This window comes from Rhopalosiphum maidis, chromosome 3 (genome assembly GCF_003676215.2).
Source record: "Rhopalosiphum maidis isolate BTI-1 chromosome 3, ASM367621v3, whole genome shotgun sequence".
Lineage (NCBI taxonomy): Eukaryota > Metazoa > Arthropoda > Insecta > Hemiptera > Aphididae > Rhopalosiphum > Rhopalosiphum maidis.
In genome coordinates this window covers 30,942,711-30,969,845 of record NC_040879.1, presented here as the reverse complement: position 1 = coordinate 30,969,845, position 27,135 = coordinate 30,942,711, and the positions used below count along the sequence as shown (strand labels likewise).

The 27,135-nt window shown below is 25.0% G+C and overlaps 1 protein-coding gene and 1 long non-coding RNA gene across 2 annotated transcripts in view; one reads left to right on the top strand and one right to left on the bottom strand.

Moving 5' to 3' along the window:
• LOC113555667 overlaps window positions 1-12,308 on the bottom strand; it is an 89,600-nt gene extending 77,292 nt beyond the window's left edge. Inside the window, exon 1 of the long non-coding RNA XR_003405407.1 lies at window positions 11,915-12,308. This is a non-coding gene — a long non-coding RNA (uncharacterized LOC113555667). The remainder of the gene's footprint in view (window positions 1-11,914) is intronic.
• LOC113555664 overlaps window positions 1-27,135 on the top strand; it is a 182,169-nt gene that overhangs the window by 17,517 nt on the left and 137,517 nt on the right. The window contains exons 2-3 of the mRNA XM_026960147.1: window positions 1,920-2,036; window positions 5,689-5,859. Of these exons, the coding sequence (XP_026815948.1) occupies window positions 1,920-2,036; window positions 5,689-5,859 (288 nt within the window). The remainder of the gene's footprint in view (window positions 1-1,919; window positions 2,037-5,688; window positions 5,860-27,135) is intronic.

Sequence of the window (27,135 nt, the reverse complement as noted above, 5' to 3'; positions counted from 1 at the left end):
GTAGACCGTCAGAATACAAAACGTTGATTCATTACTACTCTGCTCATTGTAACTTTTAATACTTATAAGTAATTAAATACTTCATCCTCATTTGAATTGTAATACAATAGGGTTAAGCAAAATATTTTGCTCGGGAGATATGAAATTAAAAATGTTTGCTATTATCATTTATAGTAATAAAAAATTAAGAATGATGATATCATTAAAAGTATGAATAAAATTATTGTTTTTTTTTTTTTTTAAATAAGCTCAAATTAACTTCAAACTTTGTATTATTAATAAATTAATAAAAGAATAATTGTAAAAAACGTTAATTATTTTCAAGAAAATTAGTGTTAATCAAATATCTTCTTGAATTTATATATATATATATATAGGACTTGAACTATAGTTTATAACTTGTGAAAGTTAACGAGTAAAAAATCTCACCAATTTCGTTCTTAGAATCAATTTTAAGAACTTTTTCGCTATATTCATACATTATTTTGAACACGTGCATTAACGAGGACGAAGGATTAGGAAAAATGATCTGTTATCATGTATTGACTTAGAGTTTGGAATACTTTTAAATAGCCTAAAAATGATGTATCGATAATATTATTATATATCATAAAATAAAATAAATAAACAGCACGCATTTAAAAGTGACTATAAACAAAATATGAATTATGAATAACAGTAAATACTAAAAATAATTATACCATATTATTTATTTATATTTTAGAATAATTTGTACTCAAATATTAGAATAATTTGAGTCCTTAATGCTCATAAATACTAATAAAAATAAATGAATCGTTTTACAAAATGCTTCGATATATCTTTAAGCATTGCTGTGATTATTTAAATATTATCATAGAAAGAAAAATATTAAGGTATAAATGGCTCAAAAACTAAAAAAAAAAACAATCAAAATACTAAAACATTGAAATAAACTCAATAAAGTAATACTTATCGTGTTTTTCATCAAAATTTACAAAAACACAAAGTGACTATGTATTTTTAAAATTAATTTAACTATGGATTTGTTGATTTATTTATTGTATTCGTTTTATTTTCATCTAGACTATATTCTATTTGTTTTTTTCGATTATTATTATTATTATTTTTTCTTTAAAATTTATGATTTTAAATCCAATGTTTATAATATTCACATTCAAATAAATCTAATCAAATTTATTCTGAGTGATGGTATTAATTATGACAATATATTTATATTTTATATTAAAGAATTATTAATAACCAATAAATTATTCATAAACAACTATACATGGTAATTAGTATATGGATATTTTTACGATGCTAATTAAAATATAAAGATAAAAATAACAATAAAAACATAATGGTCGTAATACAAAGTTAATATCTCGAGTTAGGCGTTGGATTTGCTAATTTTTTTCATAATAAGAACACTATAGAATGTCTATTGTCTATGTTATGTGTGATTTATTTACATATTTTTTAAGACAATCTTGTCATAAAAAAAACTTTAAAAAGCGATGTTTAATCATCAACGCGTAATTTTTCAAAACCATCAACGTATTATAATATCATAAATTACAGTGAAAATATTAAAAGTTAATATTGTATTGAAAACTCAGAAGTGGGAAACTAATGGGAAGGTTTTTTTAATAAGTTTCAATACCTATGTACATTTATTTATACCTATATAATATATATTTCTTACTATTTTTAATAGTTTTATTTAATTATCTATGTAATTTATTATGATGTATACAAATAATCTCGTTATGCGCGTTTTAAACTAATGTTACAAATTATTTATTCCTCATTAAATTAATGAGAATTGGAATTTAAACTGATTACATTGATGTGATGATTTAATTAATTATATCAATTATTCTAAATATATTTATTATCGTGAATATAATTATTTTTATTATTTTTTTTTTTTGCAGAAGAAAAAACGCCAACGGGAAGTCTGAATTGTTTGTTGGCGAGATCTCTATGCAATGAAGATCCATCATGTTTTAAAATTATAAACCTCATACCAAGTCTGTGTGGAAACGAAATAGGTAAATATTTAAATTTGGATATGAAAATTGTTATTTGTTGAAGGTACATGACGTAAAATGGTTATATACGATTTAATTTCTATAAACACGAATAAGGTCACCAAAATTATTTATAATTAAGCTATACTTAGCTTTAATAAAAGTAAAAGTATATAAGTAGTAAATAAATACTTTATAATATATTACACTGCATAGTAATTAACGTGAATTTTAATGCTTTAAAATTAATTATAATCAAAAATATGTGTAGGTATGTAAAACAATTAAAATACCTGAGTATATGTTTGACATAAAAAAGCGGAAATTAAAAATATAAGGTTAAACATATATTTTATTCCTTTCATTTACAATAATAATAAAGAAATAAATTAAGTTTCTCACATGTTTGTTAAAAAAAAATCTTTGACACTTCAACCGACGATAATTTATTAATAATTATTTTACACTTATATTTTTCATTGTAGTATGCGTTACCTACGTTTTTAAATCACGATCAATAAGTTTTCTTTATTGTTTAGGCGATTAAAATAAAATAATTATAACGTGAATAGAAATATTATCGTCCCCGTTCATGCAATACACACTAAGTTCAAAAACACGGTCGTTAAGAATCAGCTATGGAAATTTGTTCAAATTTTAAATGTATGCTAAATTAAACATCTAGTTTTATATCATGACAATGTATTAGATATTTTTCAAAAACAAAAAATACACACATTTCAATTGACAAAATAGATGACCAAATTATAAAAAACCATACCCTCGCGTATTTTTTTTTGTTTCATAAAGTGTAAAATGTTTTTCATTTTTGTTGTATGAAATGAACAATTTCACTTTGTGAATGAAACATATATATTTGTTGTCAAGACGAAATGTTGTCGACGGTTGTTTGAGCGGAAAAAAACGTAGCACCAGAAAAATGTGAAGTGGTGCGTTAAGTGGTCTCATACAATTATGTTCACCAAATATTCTTAGCCAAAAGTTTGCACACGTCCAGAATACTAATTTACATACCTAGCACAATTGTGTTTTACATAGTACAATAATAGGTGGACCCACTTAACGTTAGCCCATCTAACAAGGAACCATTTACATATTCAACAACCACATCTAAAGCAGCCTAGCACTATATAGCACAAATTTAGGCGAGTTTTATTTTTTTACAGCAATTTCGTATAAATACTTATCGACTTGGATATCAATACTATGAAAGTTAAATTATATTTATTTAAATAAAAATATGTAACAAAACTAACCACCTAGGTTAGGTTAGGTTAACCTAATTACAAAAAAAAAATACCTCCCGGTATCAATGAACAATGAACATTTAAAAAATAAAATAACCATATACATTAATAATTTATCACTAAATAATATTGTTAGCGTAAAAATCACAATCACTCGTTTTATAGCTTTTATAAAGAATAAACTAAAACTACACAATTTGAATTATCAATATTTTTGAAATGACATTTTTTAAATAAATACTAAACATACTCAAAATGGAATCATTATTGAAAATATTTTTCTCTTTCGATATTATAATAAGAATTGTGTATTGAAATCGTACAAATGTATGTAAGAGCCAATCTGCGTTAATACGTTTTAATTTATTATTTTTTATCTATTCAGTTTCATAATATTACAAAATTATTAATAACGAAAATTTGGTATTAGCATCATATCACCTGCAATATACTTTTATTAAGCAGTATTTAAATTGCAATTTTATTAGAATATTTAACATCGATACCTTTTAAAATAAATTTTAAAAACTATTCTCTTTATTAGAAATTTTAATTGATTTATAGGTATCATAATAATATTTTATTCATCAGGATTTATGGTCGCGTTTTTCACATAAATATCTGCGTTTTTTTCCTCATATACGCTTTGTCGAATAATAACAAAACAAGTGTACCTATACGTCGTACGTCTTGACTGTTGGTACGCTATACGTATATTTGCAATACGCGCTTACTTAAATTATATATGCTATTATGATACTAATAAAAAAATATAACATACGGTTTTATCAAAAACTCGTACAGCATAATATATGTTGAAAAAAAGTAAACTAAATAATCGACACTACCCATATATCTACACGTACTATACGTGTAGTTAAAATTGTGTACGCGTAAGTATAATATACCGAGTTTTGGGAAAACTAAACAGAGTGTGCGTGGAAAAAAAAATCAAAAAGATCGCTCGTATCGTCGACGATGGCATAATATATTATAATACGCTCGCTCACACCTATTTGTTCCCTCTCGTCCCCACCAACTCCATTACATCCCTCACTATGTACATATATTATAAACACACACATACATTATAAGACCCATTATAAAGTAGTTATATATTGTATGGTATATCGTGAATTGGTTTTTTCATTTTTTTTGCTAAATATATATTATACTTACGCGAGTGGGTTTAACAAAATCGAAAAACTATTTATGTGTTGTATGCATAATATATGGTATATTGCATATGTATATTATGTATAAAGAATTTTAAATAATAATATAATATATTATAATTATATCATATATACCAATTATTGTATAAAGTTTAGGTTAGGCATATCATACAAACGATGACAATAATAATAATATTTTAAACGCACTACACTATAATATTATTAAAATTAGGTATTCGTTATGTCATCGAATTCCGTGATTGACATATCTACACGCAAAATGTACAATATATCATATTAAAATATTTTGAAGTTATACCGGAGTGTTCATCATTAAATCTTTATATATTCATAATTATCGGTTATAAATAAAACTAATTTTTTTTATTAAATATCATTGAATAATATCGATAAAGGTTAAAAATTATATTTATATTTATAACTTATAGGTTCATTAAAATAAAAAATAAATCTATATCTTATATACAATTGTTAAATATTTAAACGAAATTAAACTAATGTTTAATTTGAAAAATATTATTATAGTTAATAAAAATGTTTTTGAAAGTAATTGTTTATGTAGTTTAAACATTTTACAGTTTTAAGTAACCTAAACTATGAACTTTAACTCTATTAAGTGGTAAAATAGACCTTTCCCCCGTACGCTGATTAAATTATTAATTTGTCTTTGAATATATTATGCCAGTAATATTTTCTGTGTTTCGAAAATATCGAACTTTTTAGTAAGTATTTATTGCCATAGCGATCTAAATATTATTAAAATATTTTTAAGTTTAGTTATTTAAAATATTTACATCCTGCCAAACATAGAATATTTTCGCATTAATTTGCAGTTTACAGAAATAATTAATTACAAATCATAAAAATAATGATAACAAAAATTTTCAATGCGGGAATTATAATAAAATATCATGAAATTAAAACATGGTTGGGTTTAATTTGAAAATAAAAAATATATGAAAATGACGCTATCAATTGAAATGATAAGACGTATTATAAGGTTTATCATATGGCATCACACACAGTAATAAAATCATGGTGTAATTTTAATAACAGAATATTATAATATTATTTAATATAACATAATAATATCATATCATATCACGTTATTACGAGTTATGTTAAGTGTTGATTTTTATTTTCATAAGTTTTCTCAAACCTTCTTTTTTAAAATTTTTATTTTATAAAACATGTGCGTTGGATTTACAGTCTCGTGTTCGACGACTACGGTGATAAAGTGTCGGGCGGCATTGAAAACCCTTCAAGCGTTCCCGTTTTTCAAGCCGACGTGCCTGTGCCGAGAGCCCAAAATCGATTACGAATGCAACTCCTTCCGTAATTTTTTGTTCGACCATCCGTGTAACTTCACACAGCGCAAAGGTAACAAACACAATATCATCGATTTTTCGTATACTATTATTAGATATACCATTGTATATTAAAATATGTAAGCATGCAGGATGGTTTTTTTTATCGTAAATGATACGATTAAAAAATACAGAGAATTTTTACATTTTCAGAACAAATGCTGACAATTATTTATAAAACGATATTATAATGTTAAACGTTTAAATAAATATTTAAAATTAAATTAAATATTCACGATAAAATAACTGTTCTGTATATATTTTATCTAGCTATATGTATTTTAATATTATACAGTAACAGTAAGTAATATTTATTCGCCTTATAATTGCACTTTTTGCAAGTTAAAGGTAAAATTAAAGCTCAGACGTAACTCGGCCATTAACACTCGTTTAAAAAAAATGTAGGGGTACACCAATATTCAAATGGTAATCGAGTGTGTTTGCCATATAAAACAAAAAAAAAACACATCAGTAATGAAATTATCGTACACCAGGCGGCCGATATTAAGGCGTATTACGCGTAATACGTACGGTAATAGTTTTCGGAAATAAAGTTTGTAGAAAAAAAAAACAAACAAGATTTCGTCGGCAAATAAAAAACGGACTGTCTGCAGCGCATGTCCGTATACTGCAGTGTTTCCCTACCTTTTTTTACGTTGAACTCTCCTTTTTGATTTTAAAAATCTCATACCACCTCTACAATCAATTTTTCAAAAGATAAATGTTTTATTTTTTTATAAGCTATTTAATTAAAGAAAAAGTATAATCAAACATTTTAATGCTACAATTTAGTTAATTTTAAATTTAAATACCTACTTATTAGTAGGAATAAAAAAATAATATAATATTAATTTGAATTATATAATTTGACTTCGAATTGGTTAATATAAAATAATAACACAAAAAATTCTTATATGACTAATGACTTCCCTGAGGTTGTTGTTATTTAAGAGTCCATAAATATTATACCTACATAATTCTGTATATTACATTTGGTATTTTAAATAAGTTTTTATTCTACGCATTCAGTTATAAAAATAAAAATGCAAATGAAAAATTTGCGCCCCCTTGAGCGCCCCCTCAGAAAACGCCCCTTTCAAATTAAAAAATGCACACAAGGGGGCGGTGGCGCCCACGTTGGAATACACTGGTATACTGTGTATACATACGCCATGTATATTATTATTTGATAACCATTCCGTTGTCGAGAATATAATTATATGTTGTATTTTGCGCGACCAATGCACGTTTGTGCAGTGTTTTTCGTATATTCCACCGTGCTTTTAGAAACTTTTGCCGCCACGTCGGTATATACTATAATTAATTTCAAATATATTAATAAGTTCGTACCTATCTCACCGGTGATGCTCACGTGTGCCTGCACATATCAAGTGCATTGTGCGCGGCTCGTTGTTTTATACTTCTATATATAATAATATAATATAATGCTCATTGCTCACTACTACTACTAGTAGTAGTAGTAGTTTATAATAATTACTCATACGATAAACTTCACGTCGGACGAAAATCTAAACAAACTCTTATAGTCTATGTCCGTCTATACGGGTTTCATTGTTGTCGAATTAATAATAATAATAATAATAATAATAATAAATTAACCTACAAAATTATTTACTATTCGTCGGCGAACACAACTCTGTTATAATCACGTAGATTATAGATGCCATCGTATATTAGCACCTACCTATTAAAATTACAAAACTAAGTATAGAAATCAAAAACAAAAATCTCTAAAACATATAAAATTAGTTGGAAATATAATGATTATATACAATGAATTATTATTATTATTTATTTTAGCAATATTGTTTTGTAATGAATATAAAATTATATAAGTATTTATAATAATAATATTATGGTACCTACAATATTAATAGGTTCGTTTTTCTTGTTCAAAAATAATTTTATTAAGTTTATAAAAACAATATACGACTTCCACATTCGTATTTACTTTTTTTGTCGTAGGTTTATTGCCGTCTATAAATGTCTAAAATTATTATTTTACAAGTTTAATTTTGAATCGTTACTAGACCTATATATTATAGTTTCTTTGGTAGAAAATTATGACTAATGAAAAAAAAATAAAATCAAGTATTTTTTTTTAATTCAGCAGCAAATCTCATATTTTCATTGTGAAAATATTTCAAATAATATTATGTCAACATTAATTCATTATTAAATACAATTTAATATAGTAATGTCGGTCTGATATAATGTTAAAGAATAATAGAAAAACATGAGTACCTAGTAGTCGTGATACCATAGTAATATTAACAATAGCATTACGATTTAAAACTGAATAATATTTTAATAAATTATTATTTGTTATTATAATCATAATATACACTATTACAGTGTTGATAGTTATGTTAATAAATATTATTTTTAAATTTCGATTTACGAAAATTTAATTTGTTATTTTCTGGTGCACGATAATATTATAATAATACGTACCTTGTTCAATACAGTTATATTTGTTGTACTATTACAATATTTATAATTTTAACGATAAATTAAAAACTTACACACTAGGCACAGAAAATAAAAAAATTTTTTCATACCATTGATAAAAATAATTTACTAATGATTAATAATAAGAAAATAAATTGACGACAGAGAAAATATAATTGTTAAAAAAAACATAAAAAATTATATCTAGAAATTAATAGAACGGAAAATGCACAAAATAAAGAAAATGTGGTTAAGATATCAGTTAATAAGAATTAAAATTCGGGGAAAAATATGATTGTTACGATATGCATAAAGACGAAAAGAATCAGTAGAAATTTTTTAATATTATACAATAATGAGATGTGATACAATCATTATAGATAAAGATGAGAAAATTAATATCTGAACAAAATATACGTTTATGAGATATGAATATAATTGACAGATTACTTGATTTTGATCAATTAAATTACTTACTAATCAAATTATTGATTTTAAGCTTCCCACGTAAAAAATTACATTGCAAATATCACATCCAATATCCAAAATGGGTAGGTAGAGAAAATAAAGTTAATATTTGTAACCTGATATTTATGAATAGTACCATTATATTTAGAAATAGATTTACAGATACAAAATTAGATTGTTCCATGATTTCTAGATAAATAACACGATACGTTATTATATCAGATTACTAATAAATGTATAGTCTAGAAACTAAATACAATTAGTTATTTATCAAGTTATTGTAAAAAAAAAATAAAAAATTGGGCGTTGTTTCTTTGAGCACAGTTCTTTTTTTTTACTTCAGAATAATCATAGATCATTTGAGCTTGATTTGTATAGTGATTTGAGTGTAAATTTATACTGATCTATGTAAGACGAGGATGTTTTATAAAGGAAAAAATAATAATTCAATAATTTTCTCCAATTACTGCTGTGATTTTAAACAAAATTTTAGATTTTTTTATAAAAATGTCGTGTATTAGAGTTATTATAGTAAAGTATTATTTGCTTAATTTATTTAAGAATTATAATTTATCAATATTTGTTGATTTGTACCCGTAATAAATTACACTTTTTTAAAAAAAAATTTTAGTTGTGACTAAATATCACTATTTAAACTTCAATAACAAACATAATAAGCACTATTGTGATAACAATTTAAATATTCAAACTAAATATATTGACGTATTATACACATGCTCATAACATTATAACATTGTATTATATACAATAAATAATTAACAAAAAACGTACTGAAATTTAAAAGCTAGTAATTTATATACTAGTTTGAATATTTTATAATTACGTTCATTCAAACTGTGACAATTATCTACCCATTTTACTAGGATAAAATAATTATTACTTACCTAACATAGCTTGCTCGAGTTAGTCATTGAAATTGCGCTCACACTTGAACTACCTTGATTTTATCTAAATACTCCCAAACGTGCAAATTAAATCTCCTTAATTCATCCTTAAAATAATATTAAATATCAGCTCAGTAAAACTGTTCACTTAATTGACTATACTATCATAACTAACTAAAGTAACCGTAGTTCAAAAGGTGATATTACTCAAAATGTTTAAAAATATCGATTGATATTCAGTAAATCGAATTATTGTAGGATGATTAGTTAAATCAAAACTAAAGTAATTTATCAAGTGACGAAGAAAAGGCGAAGCAAACAAAAAATGTTAAAAGTATTACCTCTTTTTTACTATGACACAATTATCACGAGCGCTACAGAGATAATAATTTCAATATGTACTATGATATATTTTTACTATAATATTACATGATAGTAAATTTTTAATGATAGATATAATACATACCTAGTATATTATTTATTCTAATGGTATTATGGGTTAATATATTAGACGTATTTTTGTTAACTGACAAAAACCGAAATTGCTAACCTTTTGACGGTCGACTGGTGTGGTGTACCTAATATTATAAGATTTTAGAACAATTAGGTATAATATTTAGATATAAATATATACTTGTATAGGTAATTATTCTTAATTGTAATAATTCGATTACGGACATTAAACATATTAAAAGTGCACGATGAGTATTGCCTTTAAAATATATAGATATAATAGTTACATGACGTAACATTACAAAAAATATGAATGCAGTGTTTCCGTTTTTAATTAATTACAATTATTTGGTAAAACCCAAATGTTAGTTTAAGCTTATAAAATTATGGTATGTTTACATAATATTTGAATACACATGGAGCTTACAATAAAATTGCAAGCATGGCACTAAAAATATCTTAACAAGTTTTTTTTTTTTTATTGACAAGTATTAAAAAAAAATAACATCGTATTTATATTTTATAAGAGTATGATTAAACTATAAAATAATAAGTAGGTGTAAAATATCTTTTAATCATTTTTAGTTACATTTAATGACCAATGTGGACATACGGGTCGTAAATAAAATGTTAAAATGTAAAATTAAGTTAAAAAATGAATGAAAATTATTTATGTTTTCTTATAACATGTATACGTTATTATTATTTATTTCTATGCAACTTACAGAGAATATAAATAATTAAGTGGGTAAATGCCATAAATCATTAACAAATACATAAAAAAATATAAATTTGCATACGCGTTAAGAACATTTATAGTAAATGTTTTATACTTAGATTTTTTTTATTTATGTTACGGATTCGTTCGTGAAAATAAGTGTTTATTTATTATTATTTTACTATTGATTTCTGTATTATTGGATTTTTATCTTTTTTTTTTTATTAAATATCAAATTATTTTAATTTTTAAATTATAATCCGTTTTGGATTCGAGTGAACTAAGACATATTTCATAATAAATGTGAAAATTGCGTCGAGTGGGAATTATTACGTTGTTTTTCGTCGAATTAGAAACAATAAAGTATCGTCTACTCCCCCAGGTGTTTGGGTAATAATAATCAGTTACTCTTTTGTGCATCTCAGCGGGAGTGTTGGTGTTTTGTGAGCAGTGAACCACATTTTCGAATGTTTCATTTTTTTTTTTTTTTTTATTTTTTTTTTTATAAACGTTAAAAATTAATCTCGAGCTTACTAAAATGTCTTAACACTTATAATAAAATCGAAAGACAATTGATATAGTAACTATAATTCAATGTAAAAAACATGACATTCAAACGAAAAAACTAAAAAAAAAAATAATGAAATCGTTTGAGATGCATTAGAATTAAATTACACATAAAAGGGGGTGGTATAAGGTACGGCGTTAATTAGTAAAATAAGGAGAAAATATACGTAATAAACCACGAGTGAAGTAGGGTCAATGGTACGTACGAATAAAAGGACGATATGCGTATATGAGCAACGATTGATATATCCTTTTGTGGGATGCCACGGAGTATCACATCTGGTGTGCAGCACACGTTAATCGATGAAATTTATATATAAGATCCAAAAAGGTAGAAACTATATGGGGTATCCGTATACGTATGTTTAAATGTCTGGGGTCATATTGAGATCGTTTGGTGGTCTCTTTTCTTTATGGCGGTCCGCGCATTATTATTCCACTACTATTATTTATCATTAAATGTACAAATACTCGAATGCACTTACCTTGGTTGTAATCTGTGCTGTCTCTGTAGTTGTGATGTTGTGGTTATTTCAAAAATATCTCAACGGAATTAGATTTGGAGCTCGGCATCACTCATAGCGAATCGGTTTGATGCGTTATGTTGTACGATCCCGTGCTTTGGTAAGTGAGATGTGTCTCTGCCACAGTTTTTGGTAATTTAATAAGACCTAAGTAAATCGAAAACCGTTAACGTATATTATTATAATAATACAACTATAGTTGCTATTTATTCTATTTTTAATGAATATCTATCTAATCTTAGTTGAAATTTAATGTTGACTTAATCTTGTATCGGAGAATGCAACTTAACTTGGACTTAATGTTGCATATTCTATCAGTATGGTTTTCTGATTACGTGGCCGTGTTACCCGTTAAGAGCTGTCGGACCGAATGAAATTCAAGACCGTCTGATTATTGAGAATAATATGTTCTGAATATTTATATTTTTGACTGTATACCAATTAGGCGTAACACGATTCCTCCACCAAAAATATACATTTTTTCCCACTACCTTTTTTTCACCAATACTCGCTTTAGCCAACAAAATGTTTATATACTATTAAAATTTGTTACACAGTAAATTCATTTAAAACACTAATTAAAAAACAATAATATACATCTTAATAAAATCATTATAAATTTCGAGTGGGTGTATTGGTCTTACAATTTTGTGTTTTTTCCTGATATTACCAATTTTAATAGTAAATAAAGTGCTTAGATTTTCAATTTCAATATATTTTCTGGTTGGAAAGTAAATTTAGTTAGTAATTTAGGGAGTTAATTATTGTAAAAAATTCCAATACTTTATTTTTTTATAAACAAAATTAGTAAAAATTGTAATTTGCACTCAAAACCGTTTTCGACTAAATAATTTTTTTTTTTTTGGTTAGCTAGTAAATTTTCACCAAATATTGGTTTATATTTATTAGCATATTATTTATATACTATAAAGTATTTATAATTTAACAATATTTCAATTTTTGTTGAGCTATTTATATGGATGTGAAATTTTAAATTTTTTTATTATTATATATTTTTGTTAAGTTGTTAATAAAAATCGTATTATAATTCAATTTAATTAGATAAAAATAAATTTTAATAATTAAATACAAAATTTATAATAATAATAAAAAAGTTGAGAGTAAGTCCATGATAATTTTTTATAACAACTGAAGTTAGAATTTTTTAAACAAATATTTGCAAAGTATTTTGTAGTTAAGAATTAATCAAATTTTAAACATGTATACTGAAGATTTGAAAACGTAATAAAAAGTTCTACATAAATTGTTATTATTGAAATAAAAAAAAAGTTGAGTGTATTTTCAAAAATATTTTATTAAAAGTGTCTGAAGTTTAAATTTTAAAGAAATATTCACACATAAAACAATAATTTCTTGTTAAAATTTTTTTTTACTTTAATTTAATTAAAAACGAATAACTTCAGATACTTAATATTTTAGAAATTGTTAATATAAATATTTTCTGTACATAATGTAATTTTCAAATTCTTTTGGAGCTATTAGTACACATAATATGATATTTCAAATATAACTTTTGTGATGGTTTAAAATTAAAATGTATATGACATTTTATCCACACAATACCTTTTGAAAACATAAAATGGATTATTTTTAGTCATTCGAACTATATATACCACAAATTTATTCACACCTTTTAATTAGCATCGACTTAGAAGTTATTAAAAATATTAAATTATATTACAAATATTATTTAATTTAATTATACAATATACAATACAATATTATGAATATTTATTGAATCAAAATAAAGAAAAAAAATGTATAGACGAATTTATATATATTACATATAAAATAATAAAAGTAAAAAGTAAGTTATAATAATTTATTATACAACATCGAATTTCAATTAATATAAAAACAAAATACTTTATACTTTTTGCAAAAATATACCTGAAATTTAAAACACAATTACGATTATAAATATGTAGTATATTATTTTATTTCTGTAATCTGATAGCATTCGATCGATATTCTTTAAAATATAATATTATGATCAACTTCTGAAGGATATTGTTCGGTACCGGTACTAAGCTTTAATAATATTGCTAAATAAATGATTTTACTAAAATATATAATACCTATTAAACTTTTTGTTTTAAATTGTGTAGTATATTAAAAAGCTTTTAACAGTATAAACATTATTTTAGTATAAGCATAGTCAATATTTCATTTTTTGGAAACAAATATTGATGAAAAACGGTAAGCTATATTTTTGGTGGAAACGGGTACCGCCCAACCAATAATTAAGGACTGATTAAAACTCAAAAGTAACTTGACATTCAGCACTAGTTGCTTAATTATATATTCTTCTTGTGAGGTTCTTTGACACGATCAAGTAACCTGTTAGGGTAAGATTTAACTTCAATACCATCATTAAGAATTGGTAGTATTAAGAATATATTATAACCTACTTTTGAACATTGATACTTTCGGTACTGTGCGTAACCAATTAAAGATCGATGGAAATTCGTAAATGTCTAAATATTTATATACCCACTTATATTATGTTTAATATCAACTTAGTTACCATAGGTTGATTTGTAACTTAATTTTTAGTTATTAAAAATATTGAAATACTACTAATGCAACGTAACTTAGTCTACATGCACCACTAATTTATTCATATAATTCTAAATTATTTAATTCACTTTAATAATAGCTATATTATCACAATCGTATAGATTTAATGAACCTTTAAGTCGCATGTTAAGAGAATACAACAGTATTGATTTTGAATTTAATTTTGATAACGAATTTAAACTTTGCTGTTTGTGTCTAGGTTTCGGATAAATAATTGCCATGTACAATTTAATTTTAATACCTACCTCATAATTAATATTTTTTGTTTTGTTTTGTGTATTGTGACATGTGTACACGCTTTGCCCGAATGGGCGTTAATAAATAAATAATCTAAAAAATGCAGACTACTTACTTTATTTATTTAAATAAACACCTCGACGAGGTAATAAATACAGGTAAATGATAAATACTTACAAAGTTACAACTATATCAAACAAAAAGATAATTTATAAAAAAAATACAATAATTTGAGAAATATTTGTAATAATATTTTTTTTAATTTGGTGAGAGTAAAAATAAAAATAATATATAAGTAACTATTACAATGTTTTAAAAGTCGATACTTTGGACTATTTGAAATTAAATTATTAGAAAAATAATGAACCAAAAAAGAAGGATTGTTTTTTGAGTTAAAAAATGGTACTTAAAAATTAATTTTTTAAAAATGTTTAGGGCAAATGAATAGCCCAGAAATCGACTGATAAATAACAACTAAATTATTAAATAAACATTTAGAAGTTAATGATTCTAAACATCAAGTTCCTTTAGCTATAAAATTCAAGCCTATAGCAATCTTTCTTAGATTAAATATTATTATTCTCAAAAATCTAGATTATGATAATATTATGTTAATGAATACTTTAAGGTTTGGATCAAATATATTTGTCATAAACCAACGAAACGAGTAATTTTAAGAGTAATAATATAACATAGTTAATCTTACGAGTCTACGATAATATCCAATAGTCGAGGTTATATTATAATTTGATATAAGGATGTACAGGAATAATTCATTTATTCAGAAAATAAAATGATAACGTGAACCGATGTGGCTGATTTATTTATGTGTGTTAATGATTAAACGATGAGGCATTGATTTCCTCTTTTTATTAGGTAGCTCTTATAAGTGGTCAAAGAAACCGTTTCACTTCTATTTTTGGTGTTTATTGGTTGTATGGACCATTTATTCTGTGAAATACATCTGTATACTGGTGTGCATAATTTAGATCAGATTTCGGGAGAGTAGAATGTTTGTTATGTTTCATAGAACATATACCTAACAACTGGTGTCTGGTGTGTTATAACAAAACGTTTGATCGTTAATACGTACTTGGAGAATGTGTAATTTCATATTACATAAGATCATATCAGAATTATCTATTTCTATTAATTAATAAATATAATAATATTAAATATTATATAAATATGTGATATGTACGAAAACGTTTTATATTATAGATATTTTTTAAAGTAAAATAATGTAAAAAACAAAGATACCACGATTTTTGAAAAAATTTAATTTTTTTCTTTATTTTGAATAAAATTAAATGTATTAAAAATGTTGATAAAAACACTTTCAGGTTTAGTACCTTAAGCCTTAATGCATACATGTTAAAAAAGAATTTAAAAATAAGTACGGATACAGAATCGTATTTAAGACTAAAATATAATGTTCGTAAAACTCATTTCAGCTTAATAATAGGTATGTAGACTGTACGATAAAAAACAAAGAAGAACAAGACGACAGTTTTATACTAAAATTTCGTACTTAGTCCGCTATACAATATATAACCGAATTGTCAAGAGCTAAAATCTAAATTGATAATGCAACTCCCTCTCACTCTTTTTCCCTACAAAATATTAATCATTTCATAACAGAATATCGTAATAGAGTTTTTATTCGATAACATTTGATTAATTAAAATATTTAACAATAGATAATAATTATACGGTTTTTATACTATCATTAGTTAGCCTCAATTTTTATACTTTTATGACCGTTTGAACTGACTTGCCGTGATGTGCCAGGTGGGTTAGGTGTGGCGGGTCAATGTGGAAGTTTTTATTTTTATTTTGAATAAATTTCTTATAGGTATTTTATACAATATACTTAAAATTTATAACTTAAAACAGACAACAAGCTTAATTATTTATTTAAGACAACAGCTCTAAAAAAAATCTTTATAACTTGTTATTTAAATGGAAAAAGAATATTTATTTATTTTAGTTAAAAATACGCGTGTTAATTGTTTACACGTTATGCTTGTTTACCAAATGTATCGACATTACTTATCTAAAGCTTTAAATAGATATAAAAAAAAAAAACTTGTAGTAACAAAAATTTTTATGAAGGTCAAGTTCAAGCATTTTAAAATAATATAAACAGTCACTATAAAATACGTATTTTATTTCACGAAAGTACAAAATAAATTTGTTTTTAATTTTACCTCAAAATAAGGTAAAATACTATATATATATAGTATAATAATAATTAGGAGCTCTTCACAGTGGGTACATTGTTTTTAATTTTGGATTTTAGTTTGGTGTTCATAACTTTATAATCATAAGTATCAAGTATGTATAGCTAGAGTCATAAATAGGCCATATTTATTTTAAACGTTTTCTTTGCTCACAATATGAATCTTACGGTTATCCTTTAGTTTTTAACACTTTTTCCATTAGTTTAATTTTGTATCTCTTTATATACTAAAAATTCACTATTCAATATTGATTTGAATTTATTTTTCTGTAATTGTCTTATAAGTTTCTCAAGAGTTATACGCATGTTTAAGGTCTAACTAGTGACTATTCGAACCGTTTTAATCATTGATAATAATTATGGCTATTGACCGACATGTATTGTGATAAAAATAGAGTTATAATTTTGAAGTAAAACAAATTATAAAAAAAAAAAACATTTTAAATTGGGAAAAGCAACCAAAAAACTTTTATATTTAACAAAAAACAAAAAATGTATTGAATTATTTAATTATTTTTAAAATTAAAATAAAAACATTGAACATTGTAATTTACATAGCGCTGAAAAATACGTTGTTTTGTCTTCATTAATACGTTTATTATTGAATAAATAAAGCAAACACGTGTTATTCTATTGTGTGGTCATTACTCATTACCAATTTGTATATTGCATTGATATCGTCGTTATAGGATCCCATAGTTGTTGTTTTATCGACTACATATTATACCATAAATAAATGTATCTGAATTGTTGTAATAAATCAATAATTTAAGACAAAATATCGAGAAGATAAAAAAGTATAACCAAGTCTATTTCATTTTAAAGAAATGTAATGAAATACATTTGTATTATCTTTCTATCAATTAAAAAAAAAAATATTGGTCTCTTCGTTAGGTATACAGTTAAGATTTTTACAGAAACGCATATTTTATGAAACAGTAATAAATAATAATTAATGAAAGACTTGACAATTATACATTTTACTGATTAATGATATTATATTATGGTAGAACTTACTTTGATTTCCATATTTTAGTTTCAATAAAATCGCATAATTTCGCTGTGGGAATGCGTATATTTATAGTTGATTCGTTGGGGTTAGTCTTAACACCGTAAATAAGACAATAAGGTGTTTAGCGATTAAAAACAAATACATTTTTTCGTATGAGATTAATTAAATTATTGGCGTGTAATTGTATCTCATATTTTCACAGAATAGGTACGATCCCTACAAATCGATTTGTTTAGCTTTCGTTTGACTTGGAAAAACTCGTTTTCGTCCGTTTAATTGAAACGAATTTTTCTACGTACCAATCACCGATCGTTTAAGCTTCTTAGACAATTTGAACCATCATCGCGGCAACGGCGTACGGGCATCATACAATATAATATAATACGCGTGATGCGTAATTCGGTAAAAGGTAATTTATCATTATTAACGTAAATTCAAAACGTTATGTATATATATATGTATAAGACACGTGCTATGCAATACACATTTTCGATCGACGGCCGACGGGTTAATTCGTCGGTAGATATAATGTTTTGTATCGCGGTTATTGTGCGATAGGTATATCACATAAATTTCCTGCCGGAACGTAGTTCGACCGCGGACGGTATAATATGCTACAGCAGATATAGTTCCGCGTGTATTATATTGATTGCGCGATTTTTCTTTCAGATTTTCCTCTCCGACGACTGTAATTAATGTGTCGGCCGTGAAATGATGGTTATTGGTTATATCCGCATACAATATAACGATGTATATTGTATATATATAAAATATAATATATATATATATATGTATAATGTATATGTATGTATGCTATATATATATATATAGGTGTATATCCATATCATCCGTACACGTATGTGATGGAAACACGCCATTTCGAAATCGAATAGTTTTTACGGAAATAAATAAACCGCGGGGCGTTATAAATTATTTGGCGGTATTCACCTGAGACAATGCGAACTCGCCCAAATCGCAAGAACGATCGCGAGTCACCGGCGATTGATGGTATATGTCTCGAAATCTTTCCTTTGTACACACACATACAAACACACACACAGACACTCGTAGTTATATATATCTACACCGCAGCGACTCGTCCAAGGGTTTCGTATGGATTTTTTTTATTATTATTATTATTATTATTATTATTGTCAAACGACGAAAAACGGCATCGGCGGCGAGCGGGCGAGATGGACAGCAGAATGAGTTACGACCACCACCACCACCGCCGCCGCCTTTGCTGAAAGTGCGAGCGCGAGGGCGAGGAAAAAAGTGCGTTCGCGGCCAAGTGTGGCGCGTTTCATGGCTATGGATGCGTGAGGTCGACTTGGCTGACGGTTCAAGCTTTGCTGGAGAGAAAACGAAAAAAAAATAAATTAAAGACCTCTTACGTCCCGAACGATTTGCGGGGTATCGAACGCCGCCGTGATATATTTCCTGCGGTCTATATACGTTTGTAGGCGTGTGGTAAATGGTATTAGTACGGCACATGTATTGCCGCGTGGTAGGTAGTATAGTGCTAATAATAATCATTTGTCGTCGTTAAGTCGAAATCCGATATTCGGGTGAAAAATGTTACACCGCGTATAACTTTCGTCTGTCGATCGGTTTTAGCGAAACTTTACTGTATACGTGTGTAGTATGTATATAATATAATATATGCGTCAACAGGTTTAAATTAATTTTCTATACGATTTTGTGTGATCACGGGCCACCTAATATTAGGACATATAATATGAAATAAAACGAACGCATAACTGTTTGAATATTTTATGTAAATTATATTAATTCGATATTTAAATCTAATCGGTTATTCTAACTATGTTGGGAGCACGTCATTAAACGTTCGTTAATCACGCGTGGTTTCACTTGAGAAAAATCTTCTATAATAATTATCTAGCCGAGATACCGAATTTTTGAGATAATATGAGAACTTGATGATTGTTCTAATATCGTTTTTATTCCTTCAAAATATCACAAACACGAAAATGGTTATATACATGTGTATTATTGCATACTATCAATAATTTTCCTATATTAATGGGCCGTAGAGTAGGTGACATTATTATAATTATTATTTGAATGTCGACAATTATTACGAGATTAACCAAATCTGCCAACCGAAACAAGCCAACTAACTACTACTTAAACACATTAAATTCAACAAATATAAACTCACCTTACACACCGAACATGCAGATTACAAATACAATTCAAATACATAAATATTAACAATTAAGTATTTAAATAATGCGATAAGGTCAGCTCTTAAATACAACAACTACCGACGACGGTGATGCCGATAATATTTTTACCGCCGATATCAATTCCAATTATACAAATAAAATGGCTACATTTAATCAAACACAACCCAGTTCACATCGTTACAGTATAAATTACTTTAGTTTTGCCTCAATTACTACTAATGAAAAAAATATAACATGCAATAGTGTGAACTTTATATTATACTGAGTACTTACACCAAAATAAATATAAACCTAATAGCAATAGGTGAAATTATATCATCAAAATATAATAATTATATTCGTTTCTAGAAAATTGGAAAAATGTTTCTGTATTTTTCTATCAGATAAATGAACTAAGTATATAAATCAAAGAATTTAGTAGGTAGTCAAATGTGATCAAAATTTGAAATAAAAATACGTATTCAAAAATCCCTCAAAAAATTAATTGTAACGTATGACCATACATATGACATATCCAATCAAGATATAGAATCCATAGAAACTAAAAAGTCCGACAAAACAGATATACCAAAAAATAAGTTCACTAAAAATCGTAAACAATACCAAAAAATATGAGTATATTTTAAGCTCCATAATCAATTAATGTAAATGCAAATATTATTGTTGGTAATTAACGATAACGATTTACAGTTTTAAATCTTCCTCGTTGGTGTATAGGCGTAATTCTAATCAAAAACTGAGGATGCTTTGTATTTTCTGACTATTTAAATTAAATTAAAATTATAATGCATCAATGACTTTTTAAAGTAAAAGTATTTCATAACAATTTAACATCAAGTACTAAAGTTAATTACATTTTATAATAATAAATACAACACAATAAAAATGTACGGTGCTAATGCAAGTTATACATACGCTCTGCAAATGTATTTATAACTATTTACGTTAATTGATTTTGCTAAAATATCTTTTTCTACGTATTATATCGATAAATCCGTTAATTTGTCCTGCCCTATTGAAACTCTAATCCATGTATTTATCTTGCGTAAAGCAGAAATCGATCGTTCACATTTGACAGAACTAATCAGTAATCTAAGTGCCACCTGAAATAGATAGTCCTTATTACTATTAAATTATTAATATTAGTTAAAATAAAGAAAAAAAGTGAATAAATCACTTGTAATACCTTGTCAACCATCATTTCTGCTTTAAGTCATGCAATTTTAATTTTAAATAAACCCTGAAATTGTATGATGTATTATGTAATGACTAATGTTATAAACATATACTACGTTGTTTAGGTAGGAAATTTTTTTTTTTTATAATAATTATTAATTATTAAATTATTTATTTTCATTAAAGTTCATCAATAAAAGTTATCGATTGTAGAAGTTTGCAGTAAACTTTCGTTAAAAAAAGTAATAAATTCATTATTACTGTATCAAGTATTTCAAAATATACTTGATTTTTCCAATAGTTTTCAATAGAATTATCAAGACTCATTTTCAGAAAATGTTTTTTAGTTATAAAAATTATTGTACTTCTTTGCTGTGTAGTTCTTTTATAATTTTTTTTGGAATCTAAAATACAAAAGTAATAGTAAAAATGTGTTCGATTTTATATGACAATAGGGAATTACAAATCTTAAACATTTCATAAAAATACATACTTTTTAAAAAGACTTCTAAAGAAATATAACGGTTATCAGAAAATTCATTTATTTTTCTTCATATAATATCAAAAATGAATTACCTATCATTTTTTTTTAGAAGTCCCAATCACAACTTCAATAATACCAGCCGCTTTTCTTAAAGTTGCAGTTTTTTTGTTATAATTTATTGCTCAGTTCATTAATTACAATACATAATTCATGAAAAATAAACAAATTCACAACAAACAATCCTTTAGTTATGGTCGAATAGATACATAAAATTAAAAAAATTAAAAATAAAAATGTTATAAAAAATTATTCATGGTTCAGTGATTATACACCAAAAGGTATTTATTATTTAAAATGTTTAAATACCCAATATTTTGTATAATTTGTGAATGACTTGACTGACATTTTTATCAGAATTGACTTAATTTTTTTCATTTAATATTATATCTTGAATTTCTGTACAGTTATTTAAAATTATGTCACAAATTTTATATCGGCAAACTCAAGGTTGGTAGAGTAAATGGGTTATAGATTTTTTTTTAGCCGTAACTCAGTTTTTCCGTATTTTATTTTTCCATTTTTCTAAGAAAATATATATTCATATCTATTAAAACACATAAACTTTTTGCTTTTTAAATAAAATAAAATTATAATAAACAATTAAAATTAATTTTTTTTTTAAAAATTATAAAAATAAATATTATTATATATTTGAAAATGTCAACCATAACCAAGTTCAATCGGTGTACTATGCAATGTATAAAAATCGCTGTGAGGTACTTTTCTTTGATTTTTGCTTGCATCCCTCCTAGATGACCTGAAATGACAGCTACTCCATCATGTGACTGAAAAATTACATTTAAGTGAATTAATTTCGATTTTCGTAAAAATTCCAGAGTTTCATTTGCCAGAAATTCAACATAATTTCTTCTTGAAAACTTAAAATCCCAAAAACCGTTCATAATTTATAGTTCTACATTGCATTTTACACATATTATTGACATGTTTTATCCTTTAAAACTCTTTAATAAATAAAAAAACAAAGTATATAGTTTAAATTTAAATAGATAGTACCTATGCGTTTTTTTATATAGTTATACTTGTAATTCAAAATTACCTTACTTTGTTACACATTTATGCGAAAAACCTATTTATTTGCACACCTAAAATAATATCTTTTTTGAAATTTTTAAGACAGATATATAAGAGTTAATTCTGTATACACATAGAACAACTATAAAATAGATTGTACTAAAATCATATTTATTTGAAAATTATTGATAAAACTTTCTAAATAATTTGCACGCTTCTTCAAAGTTACCTTAGATATTTTAATATTATTTATAAATAATATTTTTATTTTTATTGTTAATAAAAACTATTATAACACACCTTGATTTACTTTCTTCCACTAACCTACAAAAGTCATACCTTGCCTATTCAAATATAGTAAAATTTAAAATAGTTGTAAAAAGTATTAACGATTTTCTTGAATTTGTTTTTTATAACCTACAATTTGTTATTTAATTGTATGGTATGTTTGGGTAGAGCTTAATTGAATTTTTTTATGAATGGTTTGTTAATGTGAATGGTAATTAAAATAAAATTATGTATAAACACATTATGTATATATAATATATAAATTATTATATTTTATATATATATTCCTATCTTTAATAATAAACTACAGTTAGTAGTTACTTAATGAAAAATGCTTAAATTATAATAAAACTATAGGTAATACACAAAATATCATACTTTTCTCCAATTTTAAAAGCATTTTTTAGTAAATGTTGACAATAAACACAAAATATTAGGTCCTTACTTATACTGTATGTATTTCAGCCAATCAAATTCTGTATAATATTTAATGCAAAATAATCTATTTTGAGATTCAAATCTTGTATAAGAATATATTCCTCTTGCTAATATACATATTAAAAATATTTTATTAATCGCTATTTGCTCTTAAACTGCAGTACAGGCTATTTAGGTTCGATATTCAAACCTCCTAAGTCGTCTGAAAATAAAACAGTTTCACTGTCATCTGCATCTAGCCAACTTCGTTGTTTTAAATGTTTCATGTTTGTTAAAAATAATTAATGACAAAATAGAAAACTAAATGAAAATTAAATTATAATTTATACTTATTAAAAGTTTTATTAGTCATTATTATTTCTGATTTTTTTTTATTTATAAAAAATTGAAAACATTTATTCCTATTTTATTCAATGTATCCGACAAATAAATATTAATATGCACGATCAAACTATTAGAAACTCGGAACTGATTAGTGATTAGTATTAGTGAATAGTAGTTCGTAAATCGTAATTTGATTTTTGTTCGAATTGGATGTGGAGTACTTGGCTGTAGTGCTGTAATGTATTCTGAAGTTTGCGATAATATTAGTTAATATTTCATGATACTATTGTCGTAGCATCGATTCGTTGCTGAACGTGATATGACCGCTGACCAGGTTTCGTTGAAGACGAAAATAAGAAATTGGGAAATAATAAATACTGTTTTATAAATAGATTTTTATTCTGTATACTGTCCTAAAATATTATTGTTTTTTTTTTTTCATTATACTCTTTTAGTACTAAAGCTGTTTTTGCTTCTATTCTTTAAGTAGATATTTAGATACACGAATATACAAAAATGGATGCTAGTTTTAAAACTGAGGGAGCTGATACACACTAAGTCCTCTTCTTAATTAAGTCTACGTGTGAACAACAATATTACTTTTGTGGATTCAATTATTATCAAATTCCAAAATTAAGACAACAATTCTACATTGTTAATTTATATTAAAAAAAAAAATTAAAAATCAGTAAAGACAACATTTTTTATTAAGAAAAGATAAATTAATAATTTATTATTATAAAATAATTCCAACAATAACATCAATGGGAAAACTGACGAAAACTTGTATAGAAAATATAACAAGCACTTGATGTTATTTTATCAACCAACAAATCAATATTATCCAACTGATAACAAAACTAAAACCAATAGCAAATAAACTGGGTGAGTATTTAAACACAAAAAGTAGATACAGCAACTATAAAACCCAATTAAAAAGCATACAAATTAAAATGCTAATAATTAAAGCTATGCTCTGAAGACAAAAACCACATCGATCAAACACAAATTAGTTACAATTAAAGAATTCACTCAAATGAAAAAGCAACAATCCAAGACCAAACCATTAAGATTTATTCAAAAAAAAAAAAAAAATGTTGAGTCCTAAATGTCAACTTACTTGGTCACCATATTATTTTAAATACCCAAAAATCAATAACTAGTTAATAAAAAACAATAAAAATACTACGCCACACATGATATAAAAGTGGAAAAAAAACCCAAATCAACATACACAAAGAAATTATTCAATAAATAAAAATGATATTATAATGCATTTTTTTATATATCATTCTGATACATTTTAATAATAATTGCTAACGTATAGTCAATAGTGGAATACGATTAACGATATGAGCTCTTTGTAGCAGCGTAAAAAGTGTCTATAACATATCTGAAAAATAAACTCATCAATATAAAAAGTTAGAAATATCCTTTACACATAAGCCTAACTAATAAGATTAAATAATGAAAAATTTTTTAAAATAAATTATGAAAAAGTTTGGTTGATGAAATGAAATTAATTTTACGCATTTTAAGTAATATTGACTTCCCTAGCCAAACACTAATATATAACATATATATTATTACTAAATAAGTATTAAAATTAAATTATGAATAGCGTCTCTATAAATACAAAAGATGACATAAAAAATAAACCAGTCAAAATGACACGACAATACAAAATATGTATTTAAATTAAACGGATAAACTTGATAAATCTAAAATTAATCAAAAGTAATTAAGTCATTAATAAATATGCAAAAAAGCTTATTCCAACATTAACTTAAAAAGTTTAATCAAATTCAATGTATGATGATATAAAAACTAACATATGACACAAATGGCACATCGTTTGAAATGAGCAAAACACCAATTTAAATCCTATCAAAAAATCTACATACATATGGGAAAACGCAATCCTAAAACGAAATGAAGAAATTATTGTAAACCATCTGCGAATAGGATACATCAGACTAACTCGTGGATTCTTTATGGCTAAGGGTGAAGAACCTATGAATCACGTGGTATCAGCCTAACAATAAATCACATCCTAACCGAATATTATAGGTTTCATCAGACTAACTCAATCTCTACGTATTTAAAAACCCTTACTGTGCCTAAAACAAAACGAAATTTTTTTTAAATTAAATTATTTATGTAACAAATTTAAGAACACCAAATATTTAAATCAAATAAAAATAACATTTATCCTCTGTATTTTAGTTTTATTTATTAAGAATTTAGCCCGAATTAGGTACAATTATTGTAATGTATCTAACCTAATATAAAAACAATATCTACTTAAATCGAATATAACCATAATAATAATTGCCACTAAATTAAAAAAAAAAATGATCATTAAAAACAAAACTGCATATAATATATACGTTATATAATAATATCGAAATAATAGTAACTATAGTTACAATATTAAATTAAAAAATATATATATATATATATGTGAACTTTTGTGAAATTTGTGAAATTTAATTTTTATTCATAACTGCTGACGTTTTTTTATAATAATTATGATTTTGTAATCACGTAACTATATGGTGACTAACAACTGACCAACAGTTATACTTACTAACGTAGTAAAAGTGTAGTACTTGTAAGTCGTAAGTTGGTCTGTGTTAGTTAATATTAATACATGTCGATTTCAATTATTAAATATAATTTTTTTGTAATAATATACAAATAAGATTTCTTACAAAAATTATCCGTAAATAATATGGTCATGTATGTAGCATGAAATCGAAATAATTGCAGTCTTTTTTTTTAATTTTCAGTTTTATTAGACACCAAAAAATATATAATTGATTAATTGTATTTTGTTGAATTTTAAATAGAGTAATAGTTTTTTCAAAAAAATAATTCTGAAATGTAAATTGAAGCAAGTTTATGACGGAAACAACGGTGAACACTGTATAATAAATAATATAATATAGTATATAGTATGAATGTAAATATTATGGTGATTTATGTACAAGATAATAAAATTTTAGCCTTTTTTGCAACACGAGTGAAATATATAGTTTTTCAATTCGTTACAGTTGTATACACTATGTATTTTAG